This window comes from Centruroides sculpturatus, unplaced genomic scaffold, assembly GCF_000671375.1.
Source record: "Centruroides sculpturatus isolate CEXI.00-Female unplaced genomic scaffold, Cexi_2.0 scaffold1182, whole genome shotgun sequence".
NCBI lineage: Eukaryota > Metazoa > Arthropoda > Arachnida > Scorpiones > Buthidae > Centruroides > Centruroides sculpturatus.
This window is the reverse complement of record NW_019385404.1, coordinates 204873-222329: the sequence shown is the minus strand read 5'-3', so window position 1 is coordinate 222329 and position 17457 is coordinate 204873. Positions and strand designations below refer to the sequence as shown.

The 17457-nt window shown below is 29.4% G+C and overlaps 1 protein-coding gene across 1 annotated transcript; it reads right to left on the bottom strand.

Moving 5' to 3' along the window:
* Positions 1-3589: 3589 nt before the first annotated feature.
* LOC111638588 (small ubiquitin-related modifier 3-like) lies at positions 3590-14569 on the bottom strand. The gene is made up of 4 exons (XM_023384316.1): positions 14498-14569; positions 13761-13886; positions 7182-7321; positions 3590-3868 (listed from the first exon to the last, which is right to left on the bottom strand). The coding sequence occupies exons 1-4, from the start codon at positions 14567-14569 to the stop codon at positions 3859-3861; spliced, it is 348 nt and encodes a 115-aa protein (XP_023240084.1). The 3' UTR covers positions 3590-3858.
* Positions 14570-17457: the final 2888 nt, after the last annotated feature.

The window sequence follows — 17457 nt, the reverse complement described above, 5'->3', positions numbered from 1 at the left end:
AGAAGCCATAATTGAATATGAATGTTTAGAGTAAAAACAAGAAAATTATGAAAAAAGTTCTCCTCATATATCTGTCCAAACTAAGAAATAGTAAATAACTTAATACTGTAAGAGTCTGCTATTGTAAAAACTGTAAAAAAGTGAAAATATTTGATAATGTATCTTAAACTTAATTTAAATATAAAATTCAATTGAAGTGTATATGAAAATACTTATTCTTTCAGAAATCTTTTAGCATTTCAAATAAGATAGTTTGTATACTTTATTAAATTTATATATAATTTTTTATTCCATATATACTACTATAATTTTCCACCACAATATCACAAAAGTTATTTTTCTTCATTCTGTGATAAGTGCAATTTGATAATGTTAAAGACAGGAAAAAAAAGAGGAAAAATTTGGCTACTCTACACATATTATTATTGAAATTTGTTGAACCTTATATTCTGGTAGAATGCATGATTAGTAATTATTGTAATATGATACTTATACAATATGAAATATACTTACAGTAATTAAATGATTTTGTTATTTATTAGTGATAACAACAATAGAATAACTTATTTTAAGTATAAACTCTTTATATATATATAAAGCTAGATGCAACCATACCACAAAAGCATTGGGAAAAATAATGATAGAGATGTACTAGCTTCCTGTGTATTTGTATAAGGTAGCTTTAAATACACAGGAAGCTAGTACATCTCTATCACAATTTCTCCCAATGCTTGTGTTGTATGATTGCACCTTATTATTTATTAAAACTTGGAATATAAAATTTTAATATAAAAAATGAATTTTTCAAAAGTTTATTTAAATGAAAAGAGTAAAACATTTAAAACAGTAGCATCTTCAATGTTATCATATAAGTAGAATTAAAATATTACATGGAAAATTTTCAATAAGAAATAGCTCTCAAACTTACAATTCATAGTTTTTATATAATTATAGATATGGTAAGAATAAAATTCCTGATCACAATATTTTATGTTTATCAGAATACAGTACTGTAAAAAATGTATTAAACTTTAAATTATAAAAGTATATTAAATGAAGAATTAATTATAAAAAGAAAAGTGGTAGTTTAGGAAATAAATTTTTGATAAAATTTTTCTGATATTTGCATTTTTGCCTTCTTTTAATCTAAAGGTACAAGTAGCATTTAAAAAGAACCTTCTATTTCATTACTATTCACTTTTGACATCATTCTTTACTGAATGTATTCATTTTTTTTTTTTAAATGAAAGTAACAACCTTATGAAAGTCCTGTTAATGTTTTTTTTCCCCCCTCAAGAATTTACAGGAATTCAGTCTTAAAAAAATCTAAGATGTCATTGCCTAAAGACTAGTAAACACAAAAACAACTTTTAAAACTCATTTATAATTCCTTCTTTGAGATCATATAAACAAACAGAATGACTAGTACTAACATTTCATTATACTAGTAGTGTATTTACATTACCATCTCTCTTTTAGATAAAAATTTGATAATGATTGATACTATAAACAAAAATAATCTGGATAATTGCTTAAAAGATTGAAAAGACAATATAGAAATTGTTCAATAGAACTAGAAAAGAAACATACAATTTGTATATGCCAAGCAAATAAGTTTCAATACTTATCCACAATGCTGGGTGGCAATTTTAATCATATTTTAATTTAAAAATCATATGAGTCCAGAAGTTTTATTAACCATTAGTTCTAGAGCCTATGCTTTCCAAAACTGTTCTAGATTTTCATCTATTTAACACCATTCTTGAGATTAATGAAGGACAGAAGTATAAAAATATAATTTTTAAAGAATATATACTTATTAAATGAGTCGTTACAAACTGAAGTGATGACTAAATTACTAAATTTAAGAAAAAAAATGCAAATGAAAAAATTCTACATAAATTTTACTTATTCCTAATTTCAGTTAATTAAACTGATTAAGTAATATAATTTATTAATTAATAATACTGTATATTATAATGATAAGTTATATAATTATTTAATTATAAATAAACTAATTATTATTTTACTTATAAAAACATTGTTTAGTTGGATCATGTACTGTACAATGTCTTTGTGAACCTCCTGTGCAAATTATTGAAGGATTATTCTAGATTCTAGATAGTCAATAAATACTTCTGTTGTTGTATAATAATAACTATTATTTTTTCTTCTAATCAAACAGTTTTAAGTGATGAAAAAGCCTGCATAAAAACAAAACAGGTTGGTAATAAAATTATATTTAATAATAGAAAATTATACTGATACTTTTTTAACATATTGAAAAAGTTTTAACTTTATACCTAGCAATATTATTAAAAATTTTATGTCATATACATATTTTGATATCTGAGTGTAGCAATCTATTGATATATTTTAAGTAAATGTTTGAAAAATTAATGACATATAGTTAGTAATTTAATTTTCAATGTTTTCTTTTCTTTTACAGGGATCAAACATAATTTTTATCATAGTTTGTAAGAAATCTCATCACCAGAACAACTGCTAATGATTATCTTCTGAAATTGTTTTCAATAAACTATTTAAAATCTTGGAAAACCAAAATTCTATAAAATTTTCAGAACTTTATTCAGAAATTTCAATATTTCTTTCAAGATAATAATTTAATAAACATAGTTTACATGGTTGGATTTGAATGAAATGTTTACGAAATTAACAGCCTGTGCTACCTTAAAACTAACATAAAATGAGTGTGCGCGCAAAACATGGTGTTCCAAATTTTGCAATCTTAAAAACTTTGTCACAATTACAAATACTGTAATTTCATATATACCAATTTCCATTATGGCAACTTTAAAGTTAGACATACTGGTTTATTATAAAGTTCAACTTGGCAATGAATGGAGCATTTCTAATTACCTTTATATTGTTAATATGCAGAACTGTTTTGTAAAATTGTTTTCATTATTACAGGTAGATTTTATAAAAATCCTATTGAGTTGTGATCATTGTAGTATTAAATCTAGATTCATTAGTAGTATATGTAAATCATATTAAAAATTACATATGCAAGTTTTAATACTAATATTATAAAATCTATATTATCTTTCAGAAATGCAGCATGAAGATCACAATGGGATGTTTATATGTGAAATCTGTCAAAAGGGATTTACTCAAATTGATAACTTCTATGCTCATATCAGAATTCACAAGGGAGAGATACCTTTCCAATGTGGAATTTGTAAACGTGGTTTCACCCAAAAACACCATTTGATATCACACCTTCAAATCCATACAGGAGAAAGGCCATTTCAGTGTCATTTTTGTAATCATGGTTTCATGCATAAACATCATTTAGTAACTCATCTTCAAGTTCATAAAGGAGAAAAACCATTTGAATGCCATATTTGCAAATGTAGCTTTGTGTCCAGGTCAAAGTGGGTGTCACATCTAAGTCTTCACTCTGAAGAAAAACCCTATTGTTGTGATGTCTGTTTCCAACGTTTCACTAGCAAAAGCAGCTTAACAAATCATGTTAGAATTCATATGGGAGAAAAGCACTTTTGCTGTGCTGTTTGTCATAAGAGATTTTCTAAAAAAAGTTCATTGATACAACACTTACGCATTGTTCACGTAGATTACTTCAAAGACAAAGGAAGTAACTGATTTGGAATATAGTAATTGATCTAAATTTTTATTAAATACAACTTTCAAACATTTATAAAATTAATATTTTAATCAAAACTTCATCCTCATTAAAAAAAATAACATTCTATTTTTAAAATATAATCTACTTACAATTTTAAAGAAAAGAATTTGGTATTACTGTAGTGAATAATAACATACACCAAATTATCAAGTTTTTTAAGATGCTTCAGTTGATAACTGTACATATCATTATTCTTTACTGAAATAAAAAACATTTTTTTTTAATATGCATCAGTATGTATTAAATTATCAATGTAAACCATATTTCTTGATGTCCTTACAAATTGCTATTTTTAAATAAAATTTAATTTGCATTTTAAGGTTGTTGTTTGTTAAGTTACAGCAATGCAACACTTGGGTGATCTGCCTAGGAGGTATGCCTTCCAAGAGGTCTTTTTAAGGGTAATTGGCCCCTATTCAGGCATTACAGATGTGGAGAAAACCCACAAAACTCCATGTTGGCCAAATGGAATTTTCTGGGTTTTCTCCACATCTGTAATGCCTGAATGCACCTCGCCAGCCTGTCCTGGAGAGATGCAAACCCACGACCAAAATCCCAGTGTTCAGAGAATGGAACTGCTTGGTCACTGGTGGGCCACATTTTAAGCATTTATTAAATAATGCATTTATTAAATATAGTTGTATGTGTGTTTAACTAAACCAAAACATTCAGCTTATTGTTAAATGAGAAATATTGTGCATCAAACAATACAAACTACATGAAATACTAAGTTAGTTAAAGTTTTTAACACCAAACACTGAATTATTGATTCATCAAAATAGTATATATCATCCTACAAAAAATACATTTTTCTCAAAATAGTGCATCCAGTACTTTACCAAAAAACAAAGTTTTATTATGGGAGTATATACTTGGTTTCAGCTGAAATACTTGTTAGAATGGATATCATCATTTCCAATTTTTAGCCAGTACAGCAATTATGTAAATGATTGGTTAAAAATCAATATCTGCAAGCAGCATAAGTTACTGAATAATTGATTCTGAATTCTAATATTGTTCAGCTGAAATACAGCAAATTTATATGTGAAATGTATATTTAAATGTGAAATGTAGCTTTTAATGTACCCATTATAAAATGACTAAGCAGGCCTTAGATGAAAAATTCATTTATTGTGCTTAAAAATACAAAAATTCATTATTATATATGTGGGCATAACAAATGTTTATCTTTAGCAAATAAAAATCTATGTATCACTATCATTAACTTTACATCTCTCATGGCAAGGATGGTGAACCTAATGCATGCATTCCCAATGTATCATGTCAAAAAAACTTTTGCCTACTACATGACATATTATGCAGGATTGTAATTTTGGCTTTTTATTCTTGTTTTATATTCATTATGATGTAATTCTCAATTCTTTTTAATTTTTATTAATTAGAACAATTAAAGAAATAATGCGAATATTCATTAAAAATAACTGAACTCAATCTCAATTTTCTCATGCACAAATTTATTTTAAAGTTAAATCTACTTTGGCTCCTAAAGGTTCACCATTCATCCTAGAGCTTTGATTTTCAAACAACATACCTTCAGTGGTACACAATATAGCTACAATAAGGTACCATAAGTTTAAAATTGTCCCTTGTTGTACCATATATGATTAAAACTGAAAACTGCCCAATAGTTTTTTTAAAAACTGGATTAGACAAATACATTATCACAATAATTTAAGAAATAATTTACAAATTAACCATTTTAATACATTGGTAAAAAATAATAATGTAAAAAAATTCTACTTTTGATTAGTATTTATCATTTAAACTTTATTAGTTCTCAGTACAATTAATTTAACATCCTGTAAGTTAAGTAGTAGTTTTTAGAAGTGATAAGTATTAGGTTGTTTGGAAAGTTCATTTTTCAGTCGACAGTTGAGACACGGGATGAAGCGAAAATTATTAGAATTGTATGAATTAATAAATATTACAAAAATATTGTATGTTACAATACAGATTAAAAACCCATTATAAAAAATTTTTGTAATGGAGATTTAATGTCTTGTTGTGAAAATGGAAGCAAGCATATTGCATTTTTGACATTTCTTTCTTTTCTTTCATCAAAAAGGCAAAAATACTGTAGAAACAGCAAAAGAAATATATGATGTTTATGGTGAGAGTGCTGTAGCAGTCAACTGTTCAAAAATAGTTTGCTAAATTTAAGGCAGGAAGTTTCAATCTTGAAAATGCTCCATGCTCTGGAAGACTGGATGTTATTATGAGAACCAGATCAAAACAGTATTGGATGACAACTCTCATTACAGCACATATAGCAAACATAGTGAAGTCATCAAACAGTACTGTATTTCAACACCTAAAGCAGCTCAAATATGTGAATCATTATGGCATTGGGTACCTCAACTTAACTGAAAAGAACTTACTGGATTGCATCTCCATTTGTGATTCTCTTCAAAAATGAAATGAAAATTTCCCTTTACTGAAATAATTAGTGACAGATATTGAAAAGGAAATTGTTTATATCATCATCAACTGAAAACAATTGTGGGGCAAGAAAAACAAACCACCATTAAAAACTCCAAAGGTGGACATGCTCACTGTCTGGTGAAATTGGAAAGGAATTCTGTACTATGAGCTGCTTCCACAGAAGCAAACAATCAATTGTGATAAGTACTGTTCCCAACTGAACCAACTAAGATGGCAATTGAAGGGAAATGTCCGGAATTGGCCAACAGAAAAGGCATTGTAATTCATCGAGATAATGCCAGAATGCACACATATCTTTATAAACATATCAAAAATTATTGAAACTAGGCTGGGATGTTTTATCCAATCCCCCATACTCATCTGACCTTACCTCATCAGACTACCATTTGTTCCAGGCTCTGCAGAATTCCCTTTGTGATAAAAGCTTTGGTAATTTGGAAGCTTGTAAAAACCATGTGGAAGTTTTTCATGGGAAAACTAGGAAGTTCTCCGAAGAGGTTATTGTGAAGTGTCAATGGCAACTTGTCATTAAAAACAATGTTGCATACATAACTGAATAAAGGTGTTTTTAAGTTTTAAAACTGTTTATTTCTCTTAAGAGTCCCTATGAACTTTCCGAACAACCCATACTTACCAAAAAATACTCAACAACAGGGATTTTTATCAATACCTTATGACATTGGAAATAAGACATTATATTAAAAATACAGAACAATTTTTAATCAAATCAATGATTCTCCATGATTTTAATATAATTTACAAATGTGTGTAATATGTATATTTCTTTAAAAAACAAAATTTACATAAATTATTTACATTAAGTTTTTTTTTTATTAAATTTAAAAATATATATTTTACACAACTATGCTCTGAGTAACAATAAATATACTTATATACAAATCTCAAAACAAATCTATTAATTTCTGCAACTATTAAGGCTTTATATATATAAGTGATAAATTCTCATTAGATACTTATATTTAATTCAAATTTAATCAGTTTTTGTTTATATAAAAATAGGTTCAAAACTTCAAAAAATTTATATTACATGTTTAAAAGAATGCCACCAGTCTGTTGTTGAAATACATCAATGGTGTCTTCATCCTCCATTTCTAACCCAGAAGGGGTATCTAATTCACTGATAGGTTGCCCATCAAAACGGAACCTCACGTTTTGTATGTTAAGACCCTATAATTAATATTCATACATGATTAGATAACTAACATCATTAATACAAAAGTGACAATTTAATAAAAACACGAGTTTCCGTATTGAATATATGAAATAATTCATATCATAATTATGAATACAGTGGATTAAATGAAAACTAAACTGGTATCATAAAAGCAGGAAGACAGCTATCATGGCATTCCCCATGTTTCTTTATGCAGTGCATGAGAAGCACTTTACAGCAAACACACTGAAACTGGTTTCTAATTGGCCAACACTGCTCATGATGTCATTTCACTACACTCTCGCTGCATAAAGAAACGCGGCCATTCTACCTGTGTGTCAAAGTTGTCTAGCAATGAATGCAGCTGAAGCATAGCATTATCTGATGATGCTGAAAATTTGTAATTTTGAAAAATGGCAGCATCAATAGAAACATACATCAAAGAAATACACGCCATCAATTTTGTTGCAGAAGATAAGAAACTAGCAGAATCTTTCAAAAACTGATAATAGTATATGGATCTTCATGTTCCAACAGAAGCCAAGTGTTTGTTTCAGCCTGTAATTTGCCAATGCAGTGCAAAATGTTGAAGATCACAGCCTCCACAAGTACTGTACATCATGTGTTAATAAGTCATTGTAAACATCAACAAACTCATTCAAGAAAATCATATCATCATCAAAGATATTAAATCCAAGATGATGATTACTTATGTGTCAGGACAGAAAATTGTCAATGAAGAGCTGCAACTATTGATACTGAAAGATATGTACTGTACTGTACTGTACATGTTGAGACCCTAAGGGTTTAAACACAGACTTCAAGAAGCACCAACCTAATGCCTGTTCAGTACTTTTGACACATTAAAAAGCAGAGGAAGATGACTTTTTTCAATGCATAATCAGAGGAGCAAGTCATACATCATTTTACATGCCAGAAAGCAAATATTCCAGTTCTGAATGATGACATCTAGTTAATAAAATTGCTAAACACTTAACAACTATGCCAAATGATTATTAATTAATAATTAAATATGTATCACTATCAAAGAAATAGAATCCAAGATGATGATTACTTATGAGTCAAACAAACAACATCTCAGATCCAATTTCTTGAATCCAATATGTTAAGTGTTCATTTGTTCATGTTCATCTAGGCTCCCCTTAATCAAAGAAAGTCCAACCAGAAATGTCTGCCAGCAAAATGTTACTCATATTTTTCTGGAATTATATGGGAGTGCTTGTAAAGCACTACCTACAGCAGAAAACACAATGAACAGAACAAATATTGTGATGTTTTGACAGCATTTAGGTGCTGACAAAACATCACAATATTTGTTACTGTTCATTGTGTTTACTGCAAGCCTGCTGAGTTTATATAAATCAACAGAATATGAATAATGTAAAAATAACCTGTTGATGCTTTCAACTCCATCAATTCCTGAAAGATAACAAATCAAGGGTTGACAAAATTCTCAACTCAAAGAGCAGAGAATTTTGTCAAACTTTGGCAAATGTATGGGGCTGCCCATTCATTACAAGGTAAATCAGCTAAGTTTTAAAATGTTGCAACAGTAGAACAGCAACAGGAACAGTTCAGTCTCTAGGAAATTTGAATCATATTTAGAGCTTCCCTATGTAAAACTTCAATGCATTTCTTCTAGGTGTCACCTCACATATTTGTAGCTGTCATCTTCTTTCTAGGTGTCACCTCGCATAACAGCTAACCGTATATTTGGGAATATTATACAGTTAACTGTTGACACTGTTGCTGACATTAAAATAAGCAGTTTTCTATGCATCTTTCATTAAAATGACTTAATACTGATTCAACATTTCATAACCATTAACATTCAATTTATCAGAAAATATGAATTTTATAATAGGCATTCAATACTTTAGAGCACAAGTGTGTATTGAATATTAATTCCATCTATTTTTCATTTGTAAATTTCTTTTTATTGCTGCAGTCCGATTTAAATTTAATCCACTGTAGTAGCATAATCACTAATATTTTATATAAATTACAACAACTGTATTTATTCAAATAATTCACACAGTCCATTTTTAAGATAATGTTTAAGATAAGTTTTAAAAAAATAAAAGAAAAAATTGAACCAATTTAATTTATTACATATTTAACAAATTTTATTAAATTTGAGCTAATTTCTAGTCTCACAACTTTTACAAATGGAGTAAATTTTTAAAAATGTGAAAAAAATTGTACACAAATAAAACTATATTGTCCATTAACAGAAGAATAATAAATAAAAAATAATAATAATAATATTATTTTAGCTTCAGAAAAAGTTTATTCATGTACAACAGATCACAAAGATAGATTGGAAGAACAGCAAAAGTTAAAGAAAATGCTTGTTAAATAAATACCCGAGTCAAGTACTGGAGAAGTAAATAAGTAAATATACACCCAATAAATATAAAGTTATATTTCTTTCCCTTATGTTAAAAATAATTTTGAAAAATTTTTTTAAATATGTAGAAAACATTCCATTGAGTGGGAGCTAATTTAAAAAAAATTCAAACAACATTTGTTTATAAAACAATATAAAAGTAGACTAAATAAAGAAGTCTAGAGTGGTATAAAAATGTCATGTACTGGTACATGTGAGAATAAGGTTTATTACTACAAAGAAATTACTTGATTTAAATTTTTATTGCATCTAGGTGTTTAAATTTAGCCATTATGAATGTGATAAAAATTTAAGATTTATTATTTTGGACAGACTGGAAGAGTGCGATAAAGTTAAAAAAATACAAATGGCAATTTGTTTAAAACATACACAATTACCTTGGTTTCTTCATTATAATATAAAATAATGCACAACTAACAAAAGTGAACTAAAGATTTTGTTTATGGAACATAATTTATATTTACGTAGGTTTAAAGAACATATCAATTAGGAATAATGTTAATTTGATTAATTTAAATAATGTAATGTCAGTTGATGACATTTGGAATGATATAGTCAGTGCTACTATGTAGTGGGAGATTGACTGTAAAAAAGGAAGTGGAATTCTTGTGGATTACAAGTTTGTACTGACAAGGAAGTGACAGGTTACTGATCTAAAGTGCATATAATAAATATAATTCCTTAACACATCATCTTAATAATTCCTGGCCTCTGTAAACTGTTAGAGTTAAAAGGATATTGTAGGCACATTAAATTATCAAAAAACCCTTTTCAGTGGTTGTATAAATAACTAAAATATCTGACATATATTGCTATTTTTTATCTTTTGAACAAAGATTGTATTGACCAACTAAGGGCTTAAACTTTCCCATCTTTACACATCTTGTACAACAATGCTTTGTTTTCTACACAACACAATTTTCAACCAATTCACAGAAAGTGAGAGGAGTATTCTAGAAGTAGTGATTCCACTTTGGTTCTTTTTTAGCAGGCTTCATCAGTGGTCATAGTACCACAAATTTCTCCCGTCTATTCCTTGAATTGCCATTCTGTACATGCACAAGCACATGTATCTCTGCATGCTGAAGTCCAGACAAGTACAAACATATTCTGCTTTCAGTGTAACAAGAAGATATTCTCCCCCTGTAAAGTAAAACTTTGTGGGGAAGTCCTCTGCAAATGTCCAGTAGACTATGTAGGGTACATCCTACATGGCAACATCCAGCAACCGTGGGTGTGAATGTGCTTCCAAGCAAAACAGACAAATTGGTTCAAGCAAATGTGCATTTCCAGAGTAACTGCATTTAGTATGCAGTGACCACTAGATAATGCTTCTACAAGCATGTGCAGGAAGCAACTACCAAGCAAGTTTGATTGCTACTTTCATTGTTCACACTTCCAAAGACAAAAATTGCTGATTTTGTAGATGAATGAAAACAGAATAACAAATAAATTGTGTATGTATGTTGTATATACTTAATAATTTTTACATAATTTAACAATTTCTGATTTTGTAAATGCAACATTTTAAAAATAAAACTTTTTTAAACTTATTCTATGAAGATTTTTTTGTATTTGTTGTGTATCTAGATAGTGATAACATTTACCTTTCAGATTTACTGTTTTAATGCTTGTCATATTTTTCCATAAGCATTCAATGAAGTTGTCTCACTGCCATTTTGTAAACAACACACGTCCACTCTGGACAGAGATCACTCATGAGTTGTAAGCACATACAAAGATTCTTTCAGCTCGTGGTTGCTGCCATATAGGACATACCCTTATCCTTTCATTCTTTTGCCTTTTAGTAGACATTCTGGGGCTCATTGATCTTAGCCATCTAATATTTAGCCATAATAGCATTTTATTTAATGACTCACCTGAGTCAGGTAGGTGATTAACCTTCCCACAGGAAGACACTCAATGTTTATTCAAACTCATAGGATGTTGATATTTTTGATTGTAAACAGAATAACAAATAAATTGTGTATATATTTGTATATAGAATGGTGCCTCGTATAACGTACGCCTCGAATAACGCACGCTGCGAACAACAGATTTTCTGTTTGGCCATTACATGACTCGAGCAACGAACTGGCTGTGAACAACGAACTTTCTGCGAACAAGTGCAAATGATGTTTCCACTCGTTTGCTGTTGCCAATGACAATCTGCTATTTTTATAATATATTAGTATTATTAGAATATATTGTTAGTATATTTGAAGTACAGAGCTGCCATTGGGATCAATGTACTTCAGATATACTAACAATATATTCCCTCTAATTTTTTTTGTAGATGAGCAGAACATATACTTCTCTGAGCAAAAAAAAATTTTGCTGAGCAGATTCTGAGCAAAAAGTTTTTCTGAGCATATATATATAAAATCTTATTTTTTCCTATAAAAATTAAAATAATTAATTATAACGTAGAGATTAAAATTTATTTTAAAACATACTTTTATACGATATATTATCTTTTGTCAATGATTTAATGTATTTAATCGAAATATACGCAGCAATAATCATGTTGCAGACAGAGTGAGAAATAAGTACACAATTCAAATCGGTGTGCATGCTCGCCTGTGCGGCACATAAATTCTCGTGCGCGGCAACAATTTGAGCAGTGCGCGGCCGCGCAGCTTAGAGGGAACATTGGTTGGGATTCGGCTTGCTCTCTTGTTTATTATGTACAGTACCTCAGTGCAGAGGGGTATTTACATTTATTCAAATGTTGTGCAAATCATGGCTTCTAAAAAAACAGAAAGGTAATTTCAAATGAAACAAAGCAAGAAATCATCAGAAGGAGTGAAAGTTGACAAAAACTTCCTTGTCAAATGGGGAGAGGTTCAGGAGTTTACCAACACTCATTATCCAGAGGTGAGGCCAACAGGATCAATAATCCCTACAATGGCACCCTTGCCCGTCATTTCCGACAGGTGTTGAAAAAGAGAGAGAAACAGATCACCTTCAACATGTTTTTCAAGAAGCCAGCTGCCAAAAAACAAAGGATGGAACAAGAGGAGTTGACCCTGCAACCTCCGGTAGCCTCTCCTAACTCTGACTCCGATTAAAAAACAATAAAAAGAGACCTGCTGCAATGTGTAAAAAGTCTGTATCTGTATGAATGTGTGAAGAAAGTGCTCCTTCACCTCCTCCTCACAACATCTGACAACCTGGCATAATTGGTGACTGCTCCATTTTCATTTTTTTATGGTAGAGTACAGTTATTTTATGCTGAGGAACGAATTATATGTTTTAACACGTATTTCTATGGGAAAATGCATTTTGTATAACGGACTTTTCACTTAATGGGCGTGCAGCTGGAACGGATTACGTACGTTATATGAGGCACCACTGTACTTAAATTAATAATTTTTACATAATTTGCCCCTTTTTTGGCAGGTTTACCATTATCTAATAGTAGAAATCAAATCAAGGATCACACAATTATTCCCTTAGCTATTTTATGGAACTAAACAACTAGAATTTCAGTTGAAAAAATCATATATATTTTAAAAACTTTATAAAATTTAAGCTTTAATGAAAATAGATTTAAAGATTTAAAGTTAATAATATTTATTCTTTTAATAACATATAGTCAAAACATGCATTTGGTTATAAGTTGCTACATGTAATGATTTACACAAAAGATCTTCAATAGCAAATTTTTCTAAAAAAACTATTATATAAAATATTCAAAATTATGGAAACAGATGTATTTTTATTATAAAACATACAAAAAATATTTATTGTTTTAATTATGTTACAGTTCACATACTCAAATTTTATATCTGTGAATGTGAACTTTAACAGTAGATTAACAAAAATAAAAAAAGTATCTGTTTTTGTTTCATTAAAGATACTTTAAGTATACTTGTAGTATACTTAAAGTATCTTTATTAAAATATTCAGTATTCATCCATATTTTTCCACCAACAATGTACATTTCATCTACTATTAGTGACTATATCATATTTATGTTAAAAATCAATATTTCAAATACATTATAATGCATTACTTACTGCTCTATCACAATATGTAGTCATTAATTTCCTAAAAGGTGTATGCTTTTTGATTTTAAAATGGACGACACTACCATCCTGACCAACAACTTTTAAATTAATCTGTTCACTTTCTGCCTTAACATCCTAGAAAAGAAGTAATTAAAATTATATATTACNACTTTTCACTTAATGGGCGTGCAGCTGGAACGGATTACGTACGTTATATGAGGCACCACTGTACTTAAATTAATAATTTTTACATAATTTGCCCCTTTTTTGGCAGGTTTACCATTATCTAATAGTAGAAATCAAATCAAGGATCACACAATTATTCCCTTAGCTATTTTATGGAACTAAACAACTAGAATTTCAGTTGAAAAAATCATATATATTTTAAAAACTTTATAAAATTTAAGCTTTAATGAAAATAGATTTAAAGATTTAAAGTTAATAATATTTATTCTTTTAATAACATATAGTCAAAACATGCATTTGGTTATAAGTTGCTACATGTAATGATTTACACAAAAGATCTTCAATAGCAAATTTTTCTAAAAAAACTATTATATAAAATATTCAAAATTATGGAAACAGATGTATTTTTATTATAAAACATACAAAAAATATTTATTGTTTTAATTATGTTACAGTTCACATACTCAAATTTTATATCTGTGAATGTGAACTTTAACAGTAGATTAACAAAAATAAAAAAAGTATCTGTTTTTGTTTCATTAAAGATACTTTAAGTATACTTGTAGTATACTTAAAGTATCTTTATTAAAATATTCAGTATTCATCCATATTTTTCCACCAACAATGTACATTTCATCTACTATTAGTGACTATATCATATTTATGTTAAAAATCAATATTTCAAATACATTATAATGCATTACTTACTGCTCTATCACAATATGTAGTCATTAATTTCCTAAAAGGTGTATGCTTTTTGATTTTAAAATGGACGACACTACCATCCTGACCAACAACTTTTAAATTAATCTGTTCACTTTCTGCCTTAACATCCTAGAAAAGAAGTAATTAAAATTATATATTACAAAATTTTTTTAAAGATTGATACTGAAATATATATGAATATTTTTACAACTTTTACTTTCTATAAAATTNGTTTGATTTGGGTAAGTAACCAAAGGGCACTTTATCAAACATTTCATTGGAAATAGATGCATCAACAATGTCTGACAACATAAAACTTTGAAAAGAATACAATCACATGATGTTGCTCTATCGCTTCAAAAGTGGCCATAATGCAATGAAGATTAATGATTTTGTCTGGAAAGCAAAGATCAACCAGGTGTTACAAATGTCAAAGTGGCATGCAGTCCATGGAAGCTCTGGAAGTGCTGCTTCCCTTTTATTTTCTAAAATATAAGTACATATTGTGTGATTATTTTCATAAACTAGTTGTTATATCTTTGTTTCATGTCAATGTATCTATTTTAGAATTAAAATAAATAAACTGTTTATTTTTGTCATTTCCAGTATTTGTTTATAATTTTTATGGAAATGCAGCTTTTTGATCATCAAATGCCACCACACACCATGGTATAGAGAAAGGTGGTGATCTGAATTGTCACAACGGAGATGCTTCCAACCAATATCACTGTCATGAAAGAACTTTGCTATGAACAACTGGATTGTTTGGATGCCAAGATCAAAAAAAATTGACAAAGTCAGATACTGCCACAACTGCCAATACAGAACAAAGGTGATCTTAAAGAAGCTGGCCAGTCTGGACTAAGAGGTTTTGCATCGTCCATTTTAGAGCCCAGACTTGGTACCAACTGACTACCATTTATTTTGCACCCAACAGAATTGTGTTGTCAATGTAGCGTTCAATGACATACCCAATACGAGGCAGTCTTCAATGAAAAACCCCAGTCATTCTATGCTCATAGGATTGAAAGTTTGAAGCAAAGATGCAAAATGTGATGATGTTGATGGTTATTACTTACCAGATTGAACTATAATCATTGAGCAATTGTCAAAAATCTTTTTTGATATTTCTAAAACTGAAAGTCTTTTATCAGGTTGTAAAGGTGAAATTTTGAATTTCACCTTTACAACCTGATAAAAGACTTTCAGTTTTAGAAATATCAAAAAAGATTTTTGACAATTGCTCAATGATTATAGTTCAATCTGGTAAGTAATAACCATCAACATCATCACATTTTGCATCTTTGTTTCAAACTTTCAATCCTATGAGCATAGAATGACTGGGGTTTTTCATTGAAGACTGCCTCGTATTGGGTATGTCATTGAACGCTACATTGACAACACAATTCTGTTGGGTGCAAAATAAATGGTAGTCAGTTGGTACCAAGTCTGGGCTCTAAAATGGACGATGCAAAACCTCTTAGTCCAGACTGGCCAGCTTCTTTAAGATCACCTTTGTTCTGTATTGGCAGTTGTGGCAGTATCTGACTTTGTCAATTTTTTTTGATCTTGGCGTCCAAACAATCCAGTTGTTCATAGCAAAGTTCTTTCATGACAGTGATATTGGTTGGAAGCATCTCCGTTGTGACAATTCAGATCACCACCTTTCTCTATACCATGGTGTGTGGTGGCATTTGATGATCAAAAAGCTGCATTTCCATAAAAATTATAAACAAATACTGGAAATGACAAAAATAAACAGTTTATTTATTTTAATTCTAAAATAGATACATTGACATGAAACAAAGATATAACAACTAGTTTATGAAAATAATCACACAATATGTACTTATATTTTAGAAAATAAAAGGGAAGCAGCACTTCCAGAGCTTCCATGGACTGCATGCCACTTTGACATTTGTAACACCTGGTTGATCTTTGCTTTCCAGACAAAATCATTAATCTTCATTGCATTATGGCCACTTTTGAAGCGATAGAGCAACATCATGTGATTGTATTCTTTTCAAAGTTTTATGTTGTCAGACATTGTTGATGCATCTATTTCCAATGAAATGTTTGATAAAGTGCCCTTTGGTTACATACCCAAATCAAACATTCTACATTTTTCCAGTCATTTCTAGAAAACTAGCAGCCAGGGACGCCCCTAGTGGCCATTCTTTACAAATTTCCACGAGGCACGGTTCCTTTGACTTTTTTGTTCCTATCAATATGCTCTACAGCTCTGTAAAAGTCCGAATGGTAAGATTTACCCTCCGAATGAAGAGGTGGCGATCCCCCCAAACTGTAGCCCCCTGTGCGAACAATAAAGTCAAAGGAACCATACCCCTACTCCCGATCCTTCGCGAGATATAAGCCCCTGAAATAATAAATTCCTATTACAAATATACTGAATTATTTATATTGTTATATTGACCAAATAATAATTTATTGGCCAAATGAATAATAATAATTTATATTGTTAATTTAAATAATAATTAAAATTGTTAATTTAATTTGGTGTTTGAAATATGACACACGATAGGGGCGCCTCTAGTGTCCGTTATGAAACGGTTACGGGACGGACACGAAATGAATGGGTTATATATATAGATAATCAACATGTCTAAATTTCACATTTACAACTTGATACATTTTATTTTTGAAAAAGATTTATAAAATCAAACTTACACAAAGAGCAAAAAGTAATTGCAAAAGTAGAAAGTTACATTTAGTCGAAAAATATTTTGGATATATTTCATTCTGACTGCAAGTGGTGGTAAGCATGGTTGCAAGTTGTAGTTTTATGAATAGATGG